We start from the raw sequence: 23,375 nt of genomic DNA, 5'->3' as shown, positions 1-23,375 counted from the left end.
GTGGACAAATCGCATATTTGAATCATGTGCAACTAGTTTTTTGTTGTTATCGTTTTTGAAATCTTCTTCAATGATTAATTTAACGCATGACTTCTGTCCGCATTTTGACAGGTTTTTGATAAATGTACCTACCCACACATAGCAAATATTTCAAGTTTCCACACACGAAACGAAACTTTGTAGTAAACGTAAACGACATCTAATATTGGCGAATGCAAATTCAAAATAGTTTTTTTGAGACATAAAAATGAACTTGTAAAATATTATAAATTTACTTTAAATGATCATCTTATACTTAACTTCCTAAGCGTGTCAGGGTTTACCTACATCTTTCCCACTGCATTAATACACTTGCTTCACTTACATGTTTTCGAATGTTTCTACTTAAGTTTGCCACTTGAGCATTTTTGGTTCTTGTGAGACATATCTATGTGAAGTTGTTCAGATAGATGTTATACAAAATTACGTACAAATACTTTCAATACTGCACATAATATGAACTTATTCCGTTAGAACCATTAAGTGGGGTGAATGTGATCAAAACAATGGTTTCAATAAAAAAAATGCAGTGCTACTCAATATTCAGATATATGACAAATGTTACAGAAAGCAATTACCGACAATTTAGGATTGAACAAGAAATTGATATATTTTGTGTACATACAAACAAATAAAATATTTTTTTGTTTGGTTTAACGTCGCACCGACACAATTGTTGGTCATATGCCGACTTCATAACAAAACACAATGTAGCAGCCATGTTATATGACGTATGAAAAGTGAAATATGTAATAAAATGTTTGCTTAAATGAGAACCTTTAAAACTTATAAAGCAATGATATAGTCGTTTCATGCTCTGTTCAGTGCTTCACCTACTCGCGTAAGTAACGTGCGTCAGAATATGATTCAGCTGGAAGATTTAATACAAGATATTGGCGAATGTGGTAGATATCAAGTTATTTTAGGGCTTATTGTCCACTCAATGAAATGTGTCGCCTGCTTTAGCACATTTTTAATGGTTTATGGTGCTGTTACACCGGATTGGTGGTGTGTTCACGATATTGGTGGATTAGCCAACTATACATCTGAAGAGATACCTTCGAAGGCTTGTAGCCTAGGAAACGGAACGGCGCCATGTACTCATTTCAAATTTGAGGACACTGCTCATACAGTTGTTACCAAGGTATTTATCCCTTTTTGCTTGTTGTATGTATTCTGTTTGATTCAATTTCTTTCTTTATTTCTCTTTGGATATAAAGCACTATACTATTCCAATCTGACTAAAGTACATCTCCTATTACGCTACGCATAGGATCTGAGAACGACCTATTCATAGCCTCGTTCTGACGACCCTTTCGCTAGCCAATCAGAGCTTAACTTACAAAATTTAGCAAATTACCTGTAGCCTTGTCTTTTGATATTTACAATTCTTATGTCGGAATATGTCAGATAGCCGGTTAGCTCAGTCGGTAGGCCACTTGCTTAGTAATCGAGGGGTCCCGAGTTCGAGCCCTGGAATAACTGCACATTTTTCTTACTCTTTGACATTCTAACAAGTCGTCTCATTGGTTAAAATAAAAATAGCAATGCTGGAAATCCAAAATATACAGAAGACGTATGTGAATGGGTCGTTCTCAGATCTTCGTTTAGAAGATCAAGTACTTCAGTCAGATTGTATACTATTCATAATACACAAAGCACAAGTGTGGCAATAAGATCTTTTTAATTTCCATACGCCCGTTTCGAAAAGAAAAACTGACGTATTATGTGATGACACGTGCGTCTGTCCGTCCTCCCGTCATATTCGTATCCGGAGCATAACTCCATCATCATTCAAGTATTGCGTTTAAACTGATATGCAAAGCAAATGAAACAGGTAGGTAGGTCAAAGGTCAATGTCACAAATGGAGCTCAAAGGTCAAATTTACTTGATAACTGTTCAAGGTATTGACTTTAAACTTAGCATACGGGTAGATGACGATGAGACAATGTGCAAAGGACATGAAGTAGGTCGGCTGGTCAAAGGTCAAGGTCGTAAACATAGCTCAAAGGGCATATTCTTTCATATTTCGTGTCCAGAGCATAACTGAATAACACTTTAAACTTGGCATGTAGGTAGGTGGCAATATGACGATGTGCATAGTACATAAACCAGGTCTGTAGGTCAAAGTTCAAGGTCAAAACAATGTCAAATCAGTCTGTCTTTTTTTTGTGCATAATATAACTTGATATCCATTGACTTCAAACTTGGCATATAGGTAGTTAGCGATGATATGAGTAGTCTAATGGGCTCATTTGGACCATGGACCCCTTCTATATTATATGTAAAGCCGCCATATTGGATAATCCGCAAATGAGTGAATTTTCAGAATCACTCCGGCGTGACTTTATCGATTAGATCTAGAGCTTTACATGTTTGTCATATTTAAACTTAATATATTTTGTTATCTCAATTGATGACACGCTTATTTTGTTATGGTCTCAGAATTATTGGTCCGTAACTTAAACGGTGATTTTGAACACCACGGAGGTGTTATAATGTAAACCTAGTGTCATATACGAGCTAATGAACGAGAATGTAAATACAGGAAGGTCAATGTATAGTACAAGGTTAGATTCATGAGATTTAATAATTATTTTGGTTTAATGTTTCATAAAGTACAGGTGGCACAATGCAGTAGAGAAAAAAGAACAAAGACAAGCATACTATATACATATATACTTTATTTGTATACAACATAAACGTAGTGGTATTTTAATCAGTATGATTTAGTATGTACATGAATAAAATGCAAGTGACTTACATTCCAATTCAATTACATGCCATAAGGATGGGTATCATAATTGCATTTAATAACTCGCTTATCAAACACAATTTTGTAGTCTTTGCATTCAGTTTTTGTGATAATATGGCCTACTTCTTTATTTCGACAAATTTTGTTTTCATCAACAACCCTGTATCACTTTTGTATTTGTTTTGCCAGTGACCATTTTCTGGATGGTATCAAAATTTATGGCAAGTTTATTTTTGTAATTCAGTGTTATTCCACGTACTTTACAAACAGAGGAGTCAGGAGATTCAAGTGTATATGCGTAATTTTTAGGTCCACCAGTGAAAACTTGGTAATACTATTCCCAGGATTTTCATCTGTTAAATCTCCAAGATAATCCCCAAGTGAGGGTTCCCATTCTCCCGGACTGCTTGTGAATATGATAGAATCTGTGTCGCAATATAGAGCACGATTGCCAAGTTTCTGTAAAAAACTGTGTAATTTGAGTCTGGCCTGGGCTGTAGTATATGCGGCTATGATAACATTTGTTCGGAGGATGTTGAAATCCTATATCTCATGAATTTCTTCGTTAAACTACATTGACACTGTATCATTTCATATTTCAAAATAGGTATCCAAAATGTGTTGAGTAGATTACTAATATTTTCTTAGTCTGAGTATGCCATCTTTACCTCATCAGTAACCAATGTGCCTATAAATGCACGTTCTGCATCAGAGTGATCGCAAACTGATTGCTGATAGTTTTCAGCACAAGTACGACATAAACTGAACAGCAGCTTTCCATTACATTTGATAGGTAAGACTGGTATATAGAGCCCTCTTGGTGCCACAATCTTACATTTTATTAACCCTTCGTACTGGTCTAACGGTTTAAAGTCATCAGTAACAATATGAGGGTGACCAATTGGAATTTTTCCAGTCTTGTTAATAAAAGGATATAGTGATGTGACGTCATAGTATTTGATTTGCTTCGTATTTGAAGCTTCTTCGTAAAGTTTGAAACTTTCAGTCCTACCGCCATATAAGGCATTTCTTGGTTCTAGAGGGGTAGTGAACTCTAGGTTTTCAATAAAATTTCTAAGGGTAGCATTTTGCTCGATATCTTTTCTAAATTCACATTCCCATTTGGAAACATATGTGAAGCCATGCATTTCCAGAACAACCTATTCACCCAATTTTGTTTCATAATAACCGTCAACTTTGTATGGACCAATTTGTTTCTCACCCAGATTTCTACCGTGTTGGATATAGATGTTTTTTTTTCATGTGCCAAATACGATAACCATTGATAAGCCATTATGGACTGCTTAGCCTCTGGCCTGTAACCATGTGGAGGAATAATTGCAATGTCTTCTGGTTGTAAAAATAGGGTTCTAAAAACTAAATTGCACGCGGATGCTATGGTAATACAACTTTGAAACGGATCAATGCCAATTCTTCCCTCTTTGGACGTTTACCCCATAAACAATGACCTGAACTTCAGACAACATCGTCGAAGGATGTCTACGCCGCTTCTACAGTAACTGATCAGTTGTGCTTGAAAATCAAGATTCATTTTGGTGCTCGGAATACCACGCCAAAAACTGCTGTCTTACTTGAGTTCATGCTACTGGGGTTATAGTATTTTAACTCAGGCAGGCACTGGAGAACTGAGAACTGGTTTTCCCTTCTATTATGTAAATGTGGAAAATATCCTTTAGCTATTTCAGTCTCTCCAAAAGCTTTAGGCATGTCCGCCAGTGACATAGGAATAAAATTTAATGAATCAATGAATCTTACGTTGCACACTCGAACATAAATAAACATGTATTTAGAACCTGTTGTTATGACTTCTGGGAGTACAGCGTTATCATGAAGGTAGCTCAGAATCGGATAACAGTCATACCCTTTAAAATTGTGACATATGACGGTACTCCCAGCATTTTCTTCAGAAAATAACCACTGGCAAAAGAGAGAAGCAAAAGAGGAGCCTTTTAAAATGCGTTCGTTTTGACCACATTGGCTACAATGTGATGTAGAAGAAATAGTGCCCTCTATACACATGTCACACACTTTATGAGCGATGCATAAGTTGGGTCTATGTTCAAATGAACCACACCAAGCCTTGCTGCAATTCACACATCTTTTGTTTACCCCAGGCATATATCAGTGTACACTCAAAATCGAAACAGATGTATTTTGTTTCATCTTGACTATCTGTGAGTCTGGGTCTACAGGTGTCATGTAACAGCAGTGGTCCTCTTCAAAGAAGTCCTTGCACGTTTTACAATACTTCTCTCCATTGATTGCCTGATCACACTTAATGCATTTAAAGTACAATTCACAGTCGGATTTTCCATTGTCTGTTTTGTGTAAGTGCCACTGGAAACATGTTCGATTTTTGAACGATCTATGGCAGTCACTGCAGAATATCCAATCCTCAGAGTCGTCTTCGTGTATATGATGACAGTAAGGGCAAGGATTATTACATCAGTGTGTTTCTTTCGTATTATACCCCTTTTTACACAATTGGCAAAAATAACTCCTGTTCAGGAATGCAGTTATTTTTGTTATAACATCAAAATGTCCGTCATGAAGATATAAATAAACTGGAATTCTTCTTTCTGGACCCTCATAGATAATACTGTTGAAATGTTCCTTTGATAACACAATGATCTGATACTTTGGTAGGACATTCTGAAATTTTTAACTTCTTCCAGTCCACATGATTGCTATGGAATAGTTGCCTTTTGATGTAAATCAACAACAAGCTGGTACTGTATGTGACGGCCTTGTCGTATATTATTCCAATGCGGATGTTTTTCTATTTGTGCAATTGCTGTTATCAATGCCCGAGCACAGCACAACTTATCTTTGTTCTGAATCTGTATGATGCATTTCTTGTCCTGAAGCATTTTGTCTAAATTGACGAAAGGCTGTCGTTTATGACCACTTCCTACTGGCATCTGCACATGCACCAACTCAATTCCAAGTGTATTGTCAAGGACAAATTCTTCATACGAATGTAACATACGTTCAATTTCCGACAGCAGATGCTCCACAGTTAATTGGGATCGCTTCATAAATGGCAATAAAATAGGGAAATCCAGTTCCGCATTATCCAGTGACACTCTAACTAAATCTGTTAAAGATATATCCCGCATCACATTGTCAAGAATGGACTGAAACATTATCTTCAGTGACTGAAGTATGTTTTGAAGCCCTGATACTTCCAAATCACGGAATGAAATTTTATAATATGTTGCCGTGGATTTGAACTTTTCTATCCTCTTCTCTGTTATTTTCTTTATATCGTAGAATAGATATAAATTATCTTTTGCAGTTAGTTTTGCTCTTTTAGCAGGAATGCCTTCCCTTTCATTGTCTTCTAAAGTGCGTTTTGATGCCGCACCACCTGACTGAGTATGGTGTTGATGAAAATGCTCATCAAGTGTTTCCCTTATGGTAAATACACGTAGGTAATCTGGGCAGTGATGGTTGTTTTCATCGTAATGCTTTTTCAGGTGACGCTCCAAGTTGTCTTTTCTAGTAAAAACTTTTTTACAGCTGGGACAGGTATACTTCTGCCAATGATTTTCTGTTCGCTGATGCTGTAAGAGCTGACTTAGCTTCTGAAATTTAGTTCCACACGTTTCACACTGATAGGCCATGTCTGTGTACTTTGTGAAATCTGAAGTGAAAATGAAGACTCAGCTTTAATATTACGTTTTATAGGCTTTCTTGAACTTATAAAGCACTCTGATTGGCTGTTTTAATTTCCTATCGAAAATGCATATATAAGTTGGTAGAGTTGCATTATTGTTATTTTCATAACAGACGTCGCAGTGTAAAGATGGATAGAATTAACTGTCTGGAGTGTGGTGAAACGTTTTGTAGTAGATACAACATGATGCGGCATAAAAGAAACAAACATCTAAAAGAAGACGAACGCTTTGGAAATTCAACTCATATGCCTGAATTGGCATCAGGAGCGCATTTTGGAGCGCCACAGGGAGCTCCGCAAAGAGCGCCGTGAGCTCCACAAGGAGCGCCTCAGGGAGCTCCGGAAGGAGCGACTCAGGGAGCGCCGCAGGAAGCTCCAGAAGGAGCGCCTCAGGGAGCGCCGCAGGGAGCTCCAGAAGGAGCGCCTCAGGGTGCGCCGCAGGAAGCTCCAGAACGAGCGCCTCAGGGAGCACCACGGGGAGCTCTGCAGGGAGCGTCACGGGAAATTGATCCAACTATTCTCCAGCATCCTTTTACCATGATCATTTCTGGTCCCACAGGTATATATTTTGTGTTCAGTGTTTGTTGACTTTTATAAACATTTATTTACGATCCTAGAAAGTTTACCAGTGAGAATATAACCTAACTATGTTTCCTTTTTTCATATATTTTTTGTAATACCAGTCTGTTTACTCGAAAATTTATAATGCTGAAACTTACTCCTTTTTAGCATGTGGGAAAACAACATTTGTAAAAGAACTGCTCCAAAATCATACCTACAGAATTAAGCCTAGTGTACAGAGAATAGTTTGGCTTTACAAGAGGTGGCAACCAATGTATGGAGAAATACAAAGCACAGTTTACCCCCAGGTGGAATTCTACCAAGGCATTCCATCCGACATAAACGAGGACGAATATTTTGACACAAAGCTTAATAACTTGCTATTTCTAGACGATATGATGTCAGAGGCTGGAAAGGACAAAAGAATCACGGATTTGTTCACCGAAGGGTCTCATCATATATCTTTGTCGGTGATTTCCATCAATCAAAACCTATACGCTAGTAAGGATCCGACACAGAGAAGATATTGTCATTACCTGGTAATGTTCAATAACCCGGTGGACAAACAATCTATGATCACATTAGCGAGACAGATGTACCCTGGTAAAACTGAACACTTTTTAAAGAAGTTTGAGAAAGCAACTAAACAGCCCTATGATTGTCTATTGGTGGATCTTAAGCCATTTACACCGGAACATGCAAGACTGAAATATGATTTAATGTGGATAGACAGAAAATCTACGAACAACGAAAGCCTTACAGAACTGACCAATCAAATGACAGAATCAGATCGAAATTGTATAAAAGGCGAGCAACAGTCAGATTTAAATCATTTGTCAGTCGGAAGTCAAACTGTGGACATCGCAGGATATAATTGTGAAATTATGGCTGAAAATACAAATGCTTGCGACGATTGTGGACTTTTGTTCGACTCTTTGCACGATGTACAGAGACATGTAAAACGAGGGTGTTGTGCAGAAAATAACGACACTACGCAACCAAAGAAAAGAAAAATAGAATACAGCAGTGATGGCGAAATGGAAGATAACGTTGAAGAAAATCAGGCTTATCTATCCCTCTGGAAAAAAAAGCTATAAACTGTAACGACGATAAATACGACAAATTGTATAATCAGTTTATACAGGACGGAGAAGACGAGGAGTCTGCACAGGAAATAACTGGAGATCGTATTCAGCCGTATAACGAACGCACATTCTTCACAAAATACGACTATTTGTTGGATTCGTATATTCTGCAACTTCAAAACAGTACATTGCATCAAAAGATTTTACAAGATATACATTCATTGACACAGAAGAATGTAAGCACTCAATCGGCAATTAAGCGTGTACTGCGAAAGTACAAGCCTGAATTTAAGGAACTGTTTGAGACAGAATTGTCGGACGAGGAAAGCGATGAAGACAGCGAGGAAGACGAGTCTGATACTGAATAAAATACTTAATGTATAAACAATTATTTCATTTACGTTGTGGATTTTGGAGAGTGCAGACATGGCTCAATGGGAAAACTGTTTAAAAAGGATTTATTTTGATCCTTCGCATCCTACGAGTTTCAGCGGACCACAAAAATTGTACAAAGCAGTAAAAGAGGAAGGCAAATATTTCATTGGGATGCACAGAATCCGGAAAGTTCTACACAATCAAGAAGCATACAGTCTGCATAAACCTGTGAGAAAATGGTTTCAAAGAAATCATGTGGTCAGTAGCGGAAAAGACGACCTTTGGATGGCAGACTTAATCGATACGGTAAAGTTTGAAAAATGGAACAAAGGATACAAATACATACTGTTAGTTATCGATAATCAGCAAGTGTTGTAATCAACAGAAACGAAGATTGACAGGCATTAAAGAATTTACAATTCGGCTGCCAAAAATGAAACTGACAAGTGTCTACATCTAAAAATTCTACATAAAATTATTACAATCAGGAAGTAAATCAGCTGGATTTTTCAAGTACAATTCTCAAATGACATATCAATGTACTTTCAGTCAGATTCGACCAAACAACAGATCTGATGAAAAATAAGTATACTCGACAGAATGAGACAAAGGCGAGCACGAGTGAACGTGCAGTATTAAGCTTAAAATCAAGAATAATGCGCTACTTAGCATACAAGGATAACTACACATATCTACCTAGCTTATCAGCAATTTCAAAGTCATGCAATACCACATACCATAGAACAATTGGAACAACACCAGCCAGTGTAAAAGACGCTAACCAGGAAGAAGTGAGATTAGCCACATATTTTGCACAAAATTCGAGGAAAGGCAAAATCAGCGCAAAACTAAAACCGTTCAAATTTAAAATTGGTGACTATGTAAGGATTACATATTTGAGAAATGCGTTTACTCGTGCGTATGATCAAACGTACATGGAGAAGTGTTCCGAGTGTCAAAACGTTGTCACAGAGGAACTTTGCCTGTATACAGGCTGAATGATTTGCAAGATGAAGAAATTAAAGGAATATTTTATGAGAGTGAAATGCAGAAAGTGACTACGATCCAGATCAGAGCCTTAAAATTAACAGAATTATGAAGACAAGAGGTAAAGGACAAAATAAGCAATATTTTGTACAATGGAAATATTATCCGAAGAAGTTCAATAGCTCGGTGAAAGCTAATGACCTGCAGTGATTTTTACATATATACAGATTTTAATTTCTAAACAGAAGCTCTTTTGTGTAACTTGTGTATTGTATTGTATGTCTTGTGAATATCATGTAAATAAATTTACATAAACTACATCCAATCTTGTTTTGTTTGTTTTTTTTTTTTTGTTTTTTTATTTTGATGTTTAAACCATGAAAGGACACTGGCGAGTGCCACCTGTCAAATATGAAAGATAGAATAACACTTTCAAACCTCTTAACCCCGTTTACAAAATATCCTACAAACTACACGCCTATTTAGTTTATCGTATTGCTGAGTGAATAAGGTCAATTACCCGTAGCAAAACATTAAACCTGGCTCGATCATAAGGAATGTTTAACCATAAAAAATTTTATATGAAAAGAAAGATTATTGTCCGTGTAATATTTTACCTTTATGTCCCTGCGGTTTATCTGAACCTTTCTCTTCGCCGTCTCTTTGAAATATGACATACCATTTATACGTAAAAAGTATTATATGTCTTTAGCAAAACAAAATTTGACTGGTTAATCTTAATCAAAACATTTCTTGATTGGTTACCTACATATGCTGTTTTCTGCTTCAACTTGATTGAATTTACTTTGTAATTGTGTCAGATAAATAAATGACAAATACACCAATTTAGAAATAGGTAAATGCAAAATGCAACATATATCTTGTTAAAATGGGATCTCATAGATATGTTAAAGAAAGTTTAATTTGTCAAATCTCTTTTATTTACATTTTATCAAGAGTTTATTATGTATATATCAACTTGGCAAATGCGTACAAACGTTTGTTACCGATATGATGAATAATGAACCGTGGACTGTTACTATATTTTAACTACGGAAAGTCCAATATTTTTTACTATTATTAACTTAAAGTTATAGATTAAAAAAAAAACTAGTAAAAGCTTGTATGCCGTATAAAGTGAAATTGCGTGTTATAGATTATAATAGTAAGAAAAAAATGAATATTGATTTGAACATTAAAAACGTTTAAACGGTTATAAACTGGGAATCCAAGTTATGTAAAATAATGGATATATTCACGGATGATCGATTCTGAAAATTTACTCATTTGCGGATTTTCAATATGGCGGTTTTACATATAATATAGAAGGGGTCACCGGGTGCGTTGTGGTCCAAATGAGCCCATTAGACTACTGATATGATTTGCATAGCATATGAACTTGGTCTGTATGTCAAAGGTCAAGATCACAAATTGAGTTCAATTCATTCTGTCCTTTGTATATTGTGTCCTCCCCGCCACACACACATACACCAACCCCCTCCCCAGGCCCCCAAATTCACTTTCAGTTTCTTGTGCCTGTATTCAATCACCGCTGTCGCAAAACTACTCCCATCCCCCTCCCACTCCCAACAGTTGCCACATTACCTTCCTCCCCTCACACACTCAAGACAAAAATATTTGAACCTCCACTGGGCTAGTGCCTCGGGCGTATGTTGCCCCGCGCTGCGGAACTTTTGTTCAAAATGTTTGGATTAGATTGAAATAACATTATCGTAAGTCAATTTTGATGGAATCCTTTCCTTTATAATAAAAAATGAAAATTGCAATTTTGAATGTAACTATCACAAAACTTTAAAGAAATCTCTGTCGGCATAGGCAAGACTATAATTTTGAAAAAAAAATCGCAAGTACCCCAGTTGTTCAGCAATTCTGTAGCTGTCTTCCTTCAATTTTTCCATGTTCTCTGACCATCAATCTCAAAAGGCCGCCGCTTTCGGCTTTTCCTCACCTCCGCATTATTAACTCTACACAGTTAACTACGGAAGAGCATAAGTGCCAGGTGTATTTAATTTATTAACTCAAAATTTCGAGTTACTAAGTCGAAATTTCGAGTTACTAAGTTGAAAGCACTAAGTTGAAATTTCGAGTTATGTATCTCGAAATTTCGAATTACTAAGTTGAAAATTCGAGCTATGTATCTCGAAATTTCGAGTTACTAAGTCGAAATTTCGAGTTAATATCTCGAAATTTCAGAAATTTCGAGTTGCGTATCTCGTAATTACGAGTTATTAAGTCGAAATTTCGAGTTACTAACTAACTTAAATTAAGATGACCGGGCAACGTTAGCTCATAGAAAATATCACTATTTAAACCATGTTTATTTATTTATTTTGTTGGGTTTAACGTCGCACCGACACAATTATAGGTCATATGGCGTCTTCCCAGCTTTTATGTTGGAGGAACACCTCATGTGCTTAAACCATGTTTAAGTCTGGAAGGTTTTCGACCTAGTTTGAGCCCATATGGCAATGAAATATAGACATACGCTAAATGAACGTGTAGTTAGGTGTCTGACCAAGATCTGGTACCTGGACAGATCTAGATTTTGAGGAGAGGTCATAGAAGGTGACCGGGAAGTATTCAAACTTAGAATATTTCACTATTTTTACCATATCTGGAAGGTTTTCGACTTAGTTCGAGCCCTACCACCTGAACATACTATACATGTAAATAAAGGTCTGGATACAGTTTGAAATCTGGAGTAGCTCTAGAGGCTATGGTAGGTCATACATTGATGTATGGTAGTATATGTTCAAGCCCCTATATGTTCGATACAATATATGCATGCATGGATAGATCATTCCACTGCGAAGAGTCAAAAGTCGTCCATTACATTTTTGGCCTTTGACAGACGGACATACTTTCAAATTTTGCGGATAAAAGGGCAACATAGTAATTTGAAATTTCGTGTTGTTAAAAGAATGCACCTGGCTCTAATGCTCTTCCGTAGTTAACTCATTCAAATTGTTTTATTATTATTTGATAAAGATTTTATATTCTCAATAGTCTCAGTAGGTAAGCTTTATCCAACATAAGTAAACGAGAAACGGGAGACGTTTGGTGTATTAGTTATGACGTAAATGCTAGGTAGCATGAGCTAGAAATTGTTACCTGCAGTATGGACAGGGAATGACATTTGATAGTATTAGTTTGATTCCGGCCTGTCTTGACGGATTAGTATTGCAACGAAAAAGGCCGAAGTTTTCGAATCCCTTGAAAGTTTTTAACCTTGCTTTCTCTGCGAGCAATTCAAATGCAAATGGCAAGTTGAGAACCAGCTATTACAATACAGGAACCCAAAAAATATTTTTTTTTTTGCTAAATAAAAGTTGTTTTCTTTATGGGATAGTAGTATATGTACTTCATAGAACTTTCAGTATCAGTGACATTCATCTCCGTGGCGATTCGTCCTCCAGTCTGGTTTAAATGGGGAAGCAATCTGACTAAAGTACTTGATCTTCTAAACGAAGATCTGAGAACGACCTATTCACATTCGTCTGTATATTTTGGATTTCCAATATTGCTATTTTTATTTGAACCAATCAGACAACTTGTTCGAATGTCGAAGAGTAAGAAAAATTTGCACTCAATCCAGGGCTTGAACCCAGGACCTTTCGCTTACAGAGCAAGTGCCCTACCGACTGAGCTAACCGGCTAACTGATATCTTTCGACATAAAAATTGTTGATATCAAAAACCAAGGCTTTTTAAAGCTTGCAGAATGTTGTAAGTTAGCTTTTGATTGGCTAGCGGAAGGGTCGTCAGAACGAGGCTATCAATAGCTCGTTGTCAGATCCTATGCGTAGCGTAATAGGATATGTACTTTAGTCAGATTGAATGGGGAAGTTGGCAGTTACTTGCGGAGAACAGGAGTGTACTGGTACAGAATCCAGGGACACTGGTTAGGTTAACTAACTGAAAAACTAACTTGGAAAACGGCTTTAAACCCAAAACAAACAAAACAGTTATATTTAACATTACCATACAATAAACAGGCCGCTATCTTTTAGAAAAAAGCTAAGTCGGGTACTCGAATATCATTCACTTTGAAATAGGACTCGTATGTGTGGTTTAAATATGAACTACAAAAAAAATAGAAAATCGTATGCCAACTTGGAAAACAATTATTTTATGCATAATATATCTTTTCATATTATATTATTTATTTTTTGTATATGTATTTGCCTAATTAAAGATGTATATTATAACTCTGTTTAATAAATATCGTTTAACATTTACGATGTGAATCAATATGTTCAACATGTGTAACAAGTAGATGATTCAAAATAAAACGTTATATGTAATCGCCATCAACTCTAATACTCTAATTGTTCACAAATATATATGGAACGTCAGCTATTTGTGAAAAAAAAAATAACTGAAGTGACTATAATAAAGTATTAATTTAACATGTGCACCATTTGTGTAGTGACGTTATCATTTTGTTTTTCAACTGTTGGCTTCGGAGAGGTGTTAGATTAGCGAGCCACTAATGCCCACTGCCGGACATTTCACAAAGAAGGCCGGGTCAGCATATTGCACGTACGATCATTTTAACAGCAACACTATAAGGTGACCTCTTGGACAACTGAGCACAACTGCATTCAAAAATATATTTTACTTTTGCTTCTTTAGTTTCGACACGTTTATGCATGATCTTAACAATATTCTGCCTATCAGTAACTAGTGTAAATTCGGCAAAGGCCAGTTTTTAAAAAAGCTAGGGTTCTTTGTATGAGATGAAATACAGATACAGATAAGGGGTCACGTTCAGACGAACTTTTCCCCAGCTAATTAGAACCTTACTTTCAAGGTTTTGAAAGTAAAAGTAGAAGTCTATACTTAACGCTTAAAACGTTTTGTTTTAGTTTTATATTAAACATATACTTGTAGAATGTCTAGCCTTCGTTATTCCTACACCCGCGCATCTCCACCTGCACATAAGGATGCTAAGTCCCGACTTGCTTGCTTATCTGTACCTAAAGCCGATGTGTCCAGTTTTGCTTGCCACGCCACTGCGCCCTCTTCGCTTGCATATCTGCAGGTATACAGACACTTAATGGCACGGATATAAAATGGTTGTCGCATAATGGCAGATTCAAACAGAGCTCAGTTTGTTTGCTCTGTAGAGCTATTTTCCTTATTTTCTTTGCATTTTTTTTCTGACATCACATGACAGATATATTCCTGACATGTAGGTAGCATTTTCATAATGAAATAATGACATGATAGAATTTGTCATGGATACTTATATCATACACCACCACTACAATTTGAGGTCTCATTTTCAGCTGATTTTGCAGTTTGTGTGTTTGACTGAAATGTTTTTCTTGCATCAAGTATGACCCCACTTTTCTTTTGATTTTTATTTAGCACTGACAATATAATTCAAGAAAATATAAGTTACAGACATTTAAAATGGTCCCTGCTGTGTGCTGCGGCCATTGGAAATATGCAAATTTTATATAGAATAAAAAAGAACCGCTATTTAGTGTGTTGTAACCTGTACATAAGGCCGTTGCGTCCGGAACTGCTTGTCCATCTGCACGTATGGCCGTTGAGTCCGACTTTGCTTGCCGATCTGCACATAAGGCCGTTGCGCCCGTGTTAGCTTGCCTATCTGTACACAAGGCCGCTGCGTCCGTATTTGCTTGCCTTTCTGCACATAAGGCAACTGCATCCAGCTTTGCTTGCCTATCTGCACGTATGGCCGTTTTATCCGAATTTGCTTTCCTATCTGCACATAAGGCCGTTGCGCCTGTTTAAGCTTGTATATCTGTACATAAGGCCGCTTTGTCCGTCTTAGCTTGCATATCTTCACGTAAGGCAGTTGTGTCCGGCTTTGCTTGTCTATGTGCATGTAAGGTCACTGCATCCGGCTTTGCTTGCTTTTCTGCTACAAAGGCTGCTGTATCCAGCTTTGCTTGTCTATCTGCACTTAAGGCCGCTACGTCCGACTGTGTTTGCCTGTCTGCACGTAAGGCCGTTGCGTCCGGCTTTGCTTGCCTATCTGCACATAATGCCGCTACGTCTGACTTTGCTTGCGTTTTTACCATAATTAAATATATTTCTATTAGTTTACCGCAATAAATGACAAATTGATACATTTGTACTAAGTGTACTTTGAGAAAATTAAAATATATAGTTTATTCGTAATATTGTCATTAATAAGAGTAAAGATTATGTAATTTAGCTCGATATAACATATTTGTATTTATATAGTTGTTTTAATCTTTTCCGTCTTTTTCTCCCCATAATACTGAGATTGATTTATTATATCACAACCTTTTTATGTTTATTTTAACATAATAAATTTGCGTTTATAGGAATATTAACAATACAGAAAAATACATTTGTGATTAAATTTTATTCTTCAGTGGAATCTTGTGTGTGACAATGACTGGGTTCCTTCTACTATTACCTCTTTGCAAATGGCAGGAGTATTTGTGGGCAATGTAGCATGCGGGCACGTAGCTGATCTTGTAGGAAGAAAACCACCATTTTTCCTAGCGTTACTGACACTTATCATATCAAACGTAATTGCTGCCTTCTCGACGTCATGGATAATGTTTGCCGTTTTACGTTTCTTCATTGGACTTGGGATAGGATTTCAATTTACTGTACAGTATAATATTGTGTCTGAATTTACTCTTGCGAGATGGCGTACATGGATTGTTGCGATGCCGTCCTGGGCTATAGAGGTTACCATATTTGCTTTGGTATCTTGGCTAGTCAATGACTGGCAACGTCTTCATTTCGTGACTGCGGCGATAGGTGTGCCTTTTCTTGCGGCTTATTGGTAGGTGCTCTTTTTGTACATCATTGTATTTTCCTCCACAATGGAACTTGCAATCAAATGGCCTTATGCTTTCCACAACTGAGCTTTTGGGCCTCAATAAGGTTAATATTTGCTTATATGTAGGAGGAAAATTTAAAAAATCGTGATTCTACCATTGTCTTGGATCTTCCTGCACCATTTAAAGAATTAAGTCTATGCTATAGGACTTTCCATCGAACAATTAAAAGACTTGAAATGGGTTAAATCTGGACAAGGGGTACGTGTAACTTCTGACGAAATCTACCAAAATTAAATGTAAATTATGTAAACAAGTAAGGAAAAACACGTTGACAGGATATCAAAGTGCTTTCTTATCAGAGACGCAAGTAAGCCACGTAGAGCCTTTAGATGTGCCGAAAATAATCCAGTTGGAGTCTTTAGACTGAAGGCAGAAGAAATTATCGAAAAATAGTTAAGAACATTTGAGAATGTTCGGCACTTTCCGTCTAGATTTAAGACATCAGTATCTATTACATTTAATATTTATTTATAGTTATATGAAAATGCAAGATGTAGTAGGAGAGGTATATCGTTTTTACTGCTAAAATTAGACAAAATAGCCATGCGTACTCTAGATAATTCAGTGGTACATTTTTAAATCATTAAAAAGCTCAGCATGACAAAATTTTAATCATTCACCGACATATGAAGATGCAGTTGAACATACTATTAAATAATGTTGCCTTTTCTTGTAGTTTCAATACGTGAATGAAATCTCTTAATTTAGATTGTTTAGTGTTGTTTTTTTATGTTTATCACTAACTTGCTTATTCTTTAAATTCTATTCTAATATGACTAACAATGCTTTAATCATTACAACGATGTTATGTTGACGTCACATCAACGTAATATTTAGCGCCATATACGCATCAAGAAATAGCGCTTTCAAATTTCATGAAATATTTTACTTAATAACATATTTTAAACGAAACATCACATTGCACAAATGTTTTGATTAATTTATACACATACTCATGATGCTGAATTAGTTATTCGCTGTGCTGAATAATTCGCAATAATTTTGCTCGAACTGAATTCTACCGCAAGACATATTACCTTTTCCGGTTGTGGCGTGTTTTAACAAATACCTACTATTGGCGCCATGCTTGCGCGAAGAAACAGTTCCATCATATTTGATATACATTATACAATAAAGAACATATTAGAATCGAATTTTTTTATAGCAAAACAGTGCTTTATCACTATTTTTACACTCGGGCGGTTATAAGTCGTCCGAAATAATATCACTCGGGCTGCGCCCTCGTGAAATTATTACGCCCGACGTATAACCGCCCATCGTGTATAAATAGTGATAAAGCACTGTTTTGCTATAAACTATTTCTTAAATAGTGATTTAAGAGAGATTCTCTTTAGGTTTTAGACGGATGCCGTTAAAATGTTACTGTATATATATATATGTAGGTTCGTCCCAGAAAGTTTCAGATGGTATGTTAGCCACAATCGCATTAAAGATGCCGAAAATGTTATCAAAAGGGTGGCAAGAGTGAACGGAAAACAACCTCCCGACATGTCTATAATTAGCCAAATGGACATGTCAGTTACGTCACAACTGAAAGACAGGAAGTATTCTTTGTTTGATGTCCTGAAAAACAAGAACTCGCGAAAATATACTCTTCTGCTAGCGTTTGTTTGGTAAGTTCACTGTTAGTGTTTGGTAGACTTGGTACTATGACACTATTTAAAAAAAAACAAGAACACATGCACGAATACCCCACACCCCATTACGATCGTAACGTCTTGCTCATTATAAATTATGTCGTAACGAAAATACAAATGTATTGTGAAACAACGTTACGTCGACATCAATCAAGGTAGTTCTGCACGTTTGCAACAAATATTGATCTAGAATAAAGAATTATATATTTTATTAACCTTTTTTTTTTCAAAGAAAAATGTATGCGAAGGAAATTCAGCCAATAAAATAAGGTTGTTCTCCATATATTTTGTTAGACCGAATGGAAAATATTGATCATCTGGTTAATTTTCACAATGCGTTTGATGATCTTTTAGCATAAAAAACAAGTTCCACAAAGTAAATTCAAATGAAGCTTTTCATAGTTGTAGATTTACCTATTCGCAATATAAACAAGCCAAACAAATGTTTGGTGGAAGCCGATTTTAATGTTAAACGCAACATAATGTGTGCAATTTATTCTTCTGAAAAGCAGACGTTTCTCAAAATTGAATTGTATTATTGAAGCTCTTTAAATGAACAATATCAACTTCATTCAGCTATTTCGGTGTAGGGGAGGGACCGAAATTATACAGGAGAGGCTCCTATGTATGTTTCTTAACTAAATGCAGTACGAAAATCTAGGATCAAATTTTTAAGTACACAGACTGGGCGTTTTCAAAGTTCTTAAGTTTGCATCGGTTGCTTCATTTTATATCTTAATTATGATGTCTTTTTTCTGACTTCGACTACGAATATTTTACTGCAGGATGACACTGGGTTTGGCCGAGTATGGTATGCAGTTTGGTCTGTCGGCCCTCTCTGGAAATATTTATATCAATATGTTTGTCATTGGCTTGATTGGTAGTCCTGCTCAGCTTATACAGATTCCACTCCAAAACAGGTACATGTAATTAAGTCGGTCTGTGTAATGTTCTCTGACAATAGAAAGAATCCAGATTTCAAAGCTAAAATATCTTGAAAAGAGGAAAATATTGTGTTTCCATTTTTGTAATAAACGGTTAAAGGTAATTAATAGTCTCATGGCCGGAACCCAGATTTCAAAAGTATCTTTGTAAGATAAAACTATTAGATTGCCATTTGGTTAATAAAAGGTTAAATAAATATACTATTTCAATCAAAATGTGCTTTTGTTGTAAAGATACATTATATTAGAAAATATGTGAATGGTAAAAAAGAATTTGTTACTGTTGTCGTTGCTTTGACTTGATTCTAATGTATTTCACTGAAATGATATTTTAAAAATTCATTTTGCTAGTTGACCCAGCGGAAGTAAGTACAATGTAAAGCTATGATCGAATATAAAATTTTCTACTGATCCTTCGAAGAGATTCTACCGTAACTTAATCGTTTTTATTTAAAGTCCGGATCCTATGGTCATAAAAACATTTTAAATGTCACAGTATCTCTTTCTAAAGAGTTTCGTTTGCTAACAACAGTCCTACTGAAAACTTCTTTACGCGGTTTACATGTATATTTGAGATAGCAAACAAACTGTTTTTTTTTTCAGATTTGGCCGAAAGAAAACAGCGACACTTTTCTTCGTGATATGCGCTGTATTTGCTTTTGTCGTAGCTATTACACATTATTTCCCAGGTAATTCTTTCATATTGAACGTATTAATAAGAATGTTTACTATCACATTACCTATGAGCAGACTATATTCTGATTTATTTAATACACTTTATATAAAATCTGAAGACATACACAGAAAGGGACTGTTGTAAGAAAACTGGATGGTAAACGAGTTTTAGTTTCGTGTTTCTAAGGTTGATTTATTTGGTTTAAAGTCTCACCGTCACAATGTTCAAGTTTTCAACGGCATAATTTCAATTATATATCGATGTTTCAGTATTAATGATGGAAGAACTAGGTGTCCCTCGTGACATCCATTTATGCATTTTAACAAAGTCAATCTGACATTTTATTAGACACCAAAATGGCTACATATCATGAAAGAAATCGACGAAACCTAGTGATGTTAAACAAGCAGAGATGAGTGATAATTGGTTTGAAGTCAGCGACCTTAAATATTCAACAACAGAGGAGCAAAATGTTTATTAAACCAAATAGTTATTTTCATTCATATTTCATATTCACAAATGAATAACAATGGAGACTCTTTGACACCTATGTCAAATATAGTTTGCAAAATTCAGAGTTTCACCGGCTTCCGCCTTGCAATTAGATGACGCACTTAATTTCAAGGAGCATATAAAAAGGAAATGTAAAACTGCAATGTTGAATTATTTCAAGATCAAAAGTATCCGTAAATACCTAACCAAAGAAGCCACTGAAATATTGGTTTTGTCATTAGTAATTTCACACTTGGATTACTGTAATGTTATTCTTTATGGTGTTGCTAATTGTGAAGTAGGTAAATTACAACGTATTCAGAATATGTGCGCCAAACTTGTTCTCAACCGTAAGATGCGTGATAGTTCAAAACAGGCATTATATGACTGTGAAGGCAAGAATCAATTTCAAGATCCTTACTTATATGTACAACTGCTTTGTTGGTAATGCTCCTCAATATCTAATAGAACTTTTGTCTAGTAAAATTACAAAACGTACACTACGTTCGTCAGAATCATCAGTAGGATGCTACGTTATCCCTTATAACAAGAAAAAAACATTCAGTGATAGAAGCTTCAGTACGGTTGGACCAAAACTTTGGAACGAACTGCCATTAAATCTCAGACAAAGTGAATCAGTTAAAATCTTCAAAAAGCAGTTGAAAACTCACTTCTTCAAAGACTACTATTCATTGTTCTAAAATTCATACTACAGCAATTACATTGAAGCAAATCAAGACTTTGTGTTAATACTGTTGAATTGTTTTTACTGTTTTTAATGCATGAGTGTACAACGCCATTGAAAATGCTTTGTGTGTTGAAATAGGCGTTTAAGAAAGTTTTCAAGTTTCAAGTTTCAAGTTTTTCAATTAGTTACGTAAAGTGTTTTACAATGCCGTATGTTTCAGAGACAAAAGTCCGCAACCAACTTTCCAATGTTGCCGCTATAGTGTCTCTCACGGCTATAAATGCTTGCTGGTCACCGATACAGACATTGACTATTGAACTATACCCGACAGTTGTAAGGTAAACATGTATAGTTTCTACCGGTACCACAAAGCAGATACGTACCGTGTTTATTTAAAAGGTAAAATTGTGGTATAAGACCGATGCTTGTAATTTGAATCGGAATGTCGTGTAATTTTGGAAACAAACAGTAAAAGTACACGTTTTATATTCAGAAGTATACTAGGCCGAGAATTCTATCTCTGTACATAATTCAAATCGTACTTTGAAACGTCAACAAGTAAAAGACAATAAAGCGTTGTTTTGATGCTCTGGATTCCGGAGACATTTTTCCCTTAGTCAAGACCTTTTCTATGACAATTGTATTACTGGTTGGTGCACATCTGTAACTGTAGATCATTTGGTATTTTGGTTGTCCCATTTATCTAAGTATACCCCAAAGTTACGTTTATGCTTTCTTTCACAAAGTCACAAACACAAACCTCAAATTTTCCGTAAACAATGGTTCTTTCAGACTCTTATGATTATTTTTGGTATTAAAAATATGCATTGTGGTAAACATTGGCGCATACTTTGTCATCATTTTGGTAGCGGCTAAAATCCTCTGTACATCTTTACCGGACTTATTTTGTGGATAAATTACGGATAACGCCTCAAGCTCCTTAAAATCAACTGATTTGATTGATATTTTTTGTACTTATTTAGATCGGTTTCAATACTTTTACTGAAATACTTTTTCGAGAATTTCATGGGCTTCATTATTTGACACAGTGAAATGGATATTACATATAAAACGATCCATTTGTTTAATTTGTATTTTTTTCAGAAATATTGGATACGGATTCCTAAATACTATGGCGAGACTTGGTGCCATCATTGGACCTCAGCTTGTTTTCCTAGTATGATATAAAAACTACCTTCTCTTCAATGAAATCAAACAATGCTTGGTGAAACAAATAGTCTCAGTCTCGCATTTTCATACAAAGGCAGTAACAATAGGGTTTTTTTTTTGTTGAAACATTTCTTCAAGCTCGGCACAATCACACATAATCATAGTCATGGAATATTCAGCTTCAGTTATATCACGATAGCAGTCTTAAAGTAAATATTCGCTCATTTCTCTTGGTCATGTTCTATACTTAAACATGACCTTTTTGATTTGATTAAATACTAAATAATACAAATTCAGTCGTCTATATAAAGGTTGTGAGCTGTGAATCATCCATATTATTTTCTTTTTTTCAACAAGTCAGACACAACGTTCCTTTTGATATTTACTAAATTGACTGCTTTGAAACAGTTTAGAGTTAACTGAAATAAGGATACAAATATTTGTTTTAGATGAGTATGAAATTTAATCTTTATGGTGCTTTATTTTCCTGTAAATGATCCGTATTTTAAAAACAGGACACGAAGGTGGCAGGAATGATGTACTGGATCTGTGGCGTTACTGCTGTGGTCTCAATCTTTGTCCTATTGCCAATACCAGAAACACGAGGGGTTGATCTAACGGACAAACTAAACAAGACTGACCGAGTGAAAGCTGCGATGGGCAAAACTGTCGAAATGGAAGTACTTCATAAAGAATCATTTTCCAGTTCTACAGAACTCTGAAATGTGTAGTTTCATCACGCATATGTACTGTTTTAATGAGTAAACATGAGAACTGTTTGATTACTATATTTTATAATTCATGTACACCAAAACTGGCTAGTATATCGCTATATAATATTAGTAGTCGCCTATTTTAATTTGCCATGAACAATATTTAGCAAAAACGTCTAGTACTTGTAAAAAAGGTTCAAACTTAAATAAGGATTCAAATGAAAGAAATTTGCAACCGTTTATCAACCAAACGTTACATTTTTTTTTATTTAAAGACCCACCACAACCTAGTGATCTACGTTTTCCTCCCATATGAACTTCGTGAAAAGTATTCTGATAATGACAATCGCTTAAATACAAGATGACAAGTGGACAATTTATAATATGTTTTCACAACTTTATCGGTAAACTTCTTCCATTAACCTCTTTTCAGTATGGTTTTTTAAAAGCATAGACAAATAACTTACACATATGAAACAAAGTATAGTCTAAACTCAACTTAGTACATCAAATGCTGTGCATACTGATACGTTCATTCAATGAAATATTGATACATTTAACACATTGTCTTGGTCTAATATATGTCACTATCATGCAGATCATGTATAATAACCATCACAGAAATACAAAAGAATAGTTATTTTTGTGGTGCGT

The 23,375-nt window shown here is 35.6% G+C and overlaps 1 protein-coding gene across 2 annotated transcripts; it reads left to right on the top strand.

Moving 5' to 3' along the window:
• Nucleotides 1-768: 768 nt before the first annotated feature.
• Nucleotides 769-22,787, top strand: LOC128555081 (solute carrier family 22 member 21-like). Of its 2 annotated transcripts, none has more exons than XM_053536475.1 (8): nucleotides 769-1,183; nucleotides 15,901-16,322; nucleotides 17,784-18,014; nucleotides 18,824-18,958; nucleotides 19,586-19,671; nucleotides 21,059-21,176; nucleotides 21,943-22,015; nucleotides 22,524-22,787. In XM_053536475.1, the coding sequence occupies exons 1-8, from the start codon at nucleotides 902-904 to the stop codon at nucleotides 22,728-22,730; spliced, it is 1,554 nt and encodes a 517-aa protein (XP_053392450.1). In that variant the 5' UTR covers nucleotides 769-901; the 3' UTR covers nucleotides 22,731-22,787. The 2 variants fall into 2 exon arrangements, with proteins under 2 accessions (XP_053392450.1, XP_053392451.1); XM_053536476.1 differs by lacking the exon at nucleotides 769-1,183 and adding an exon at nucleotides 13,886-14,095.
• Nucleotides 22,788-23,375: the final 588 nt, after the last annotated feature.

This window comes from Mercenaria mercenaria, chromosome 2 (assembly GCF_021730395.1).
Source record: "Mercenaria mercenaria strain notata chromosome 2, MADL_Memer_1, whole genome shotgun sequence".
NCBI lineage: Eukaryota > Metazoa > Mollusca > Bivalvia > Venerida > Veneridae > Mercenaria > Mercenaria mercenaria.
Note: the sequence above shows the minus strand (reverse complement) of the source record. Positions and strands in the feature narration are given on the sequence as shown.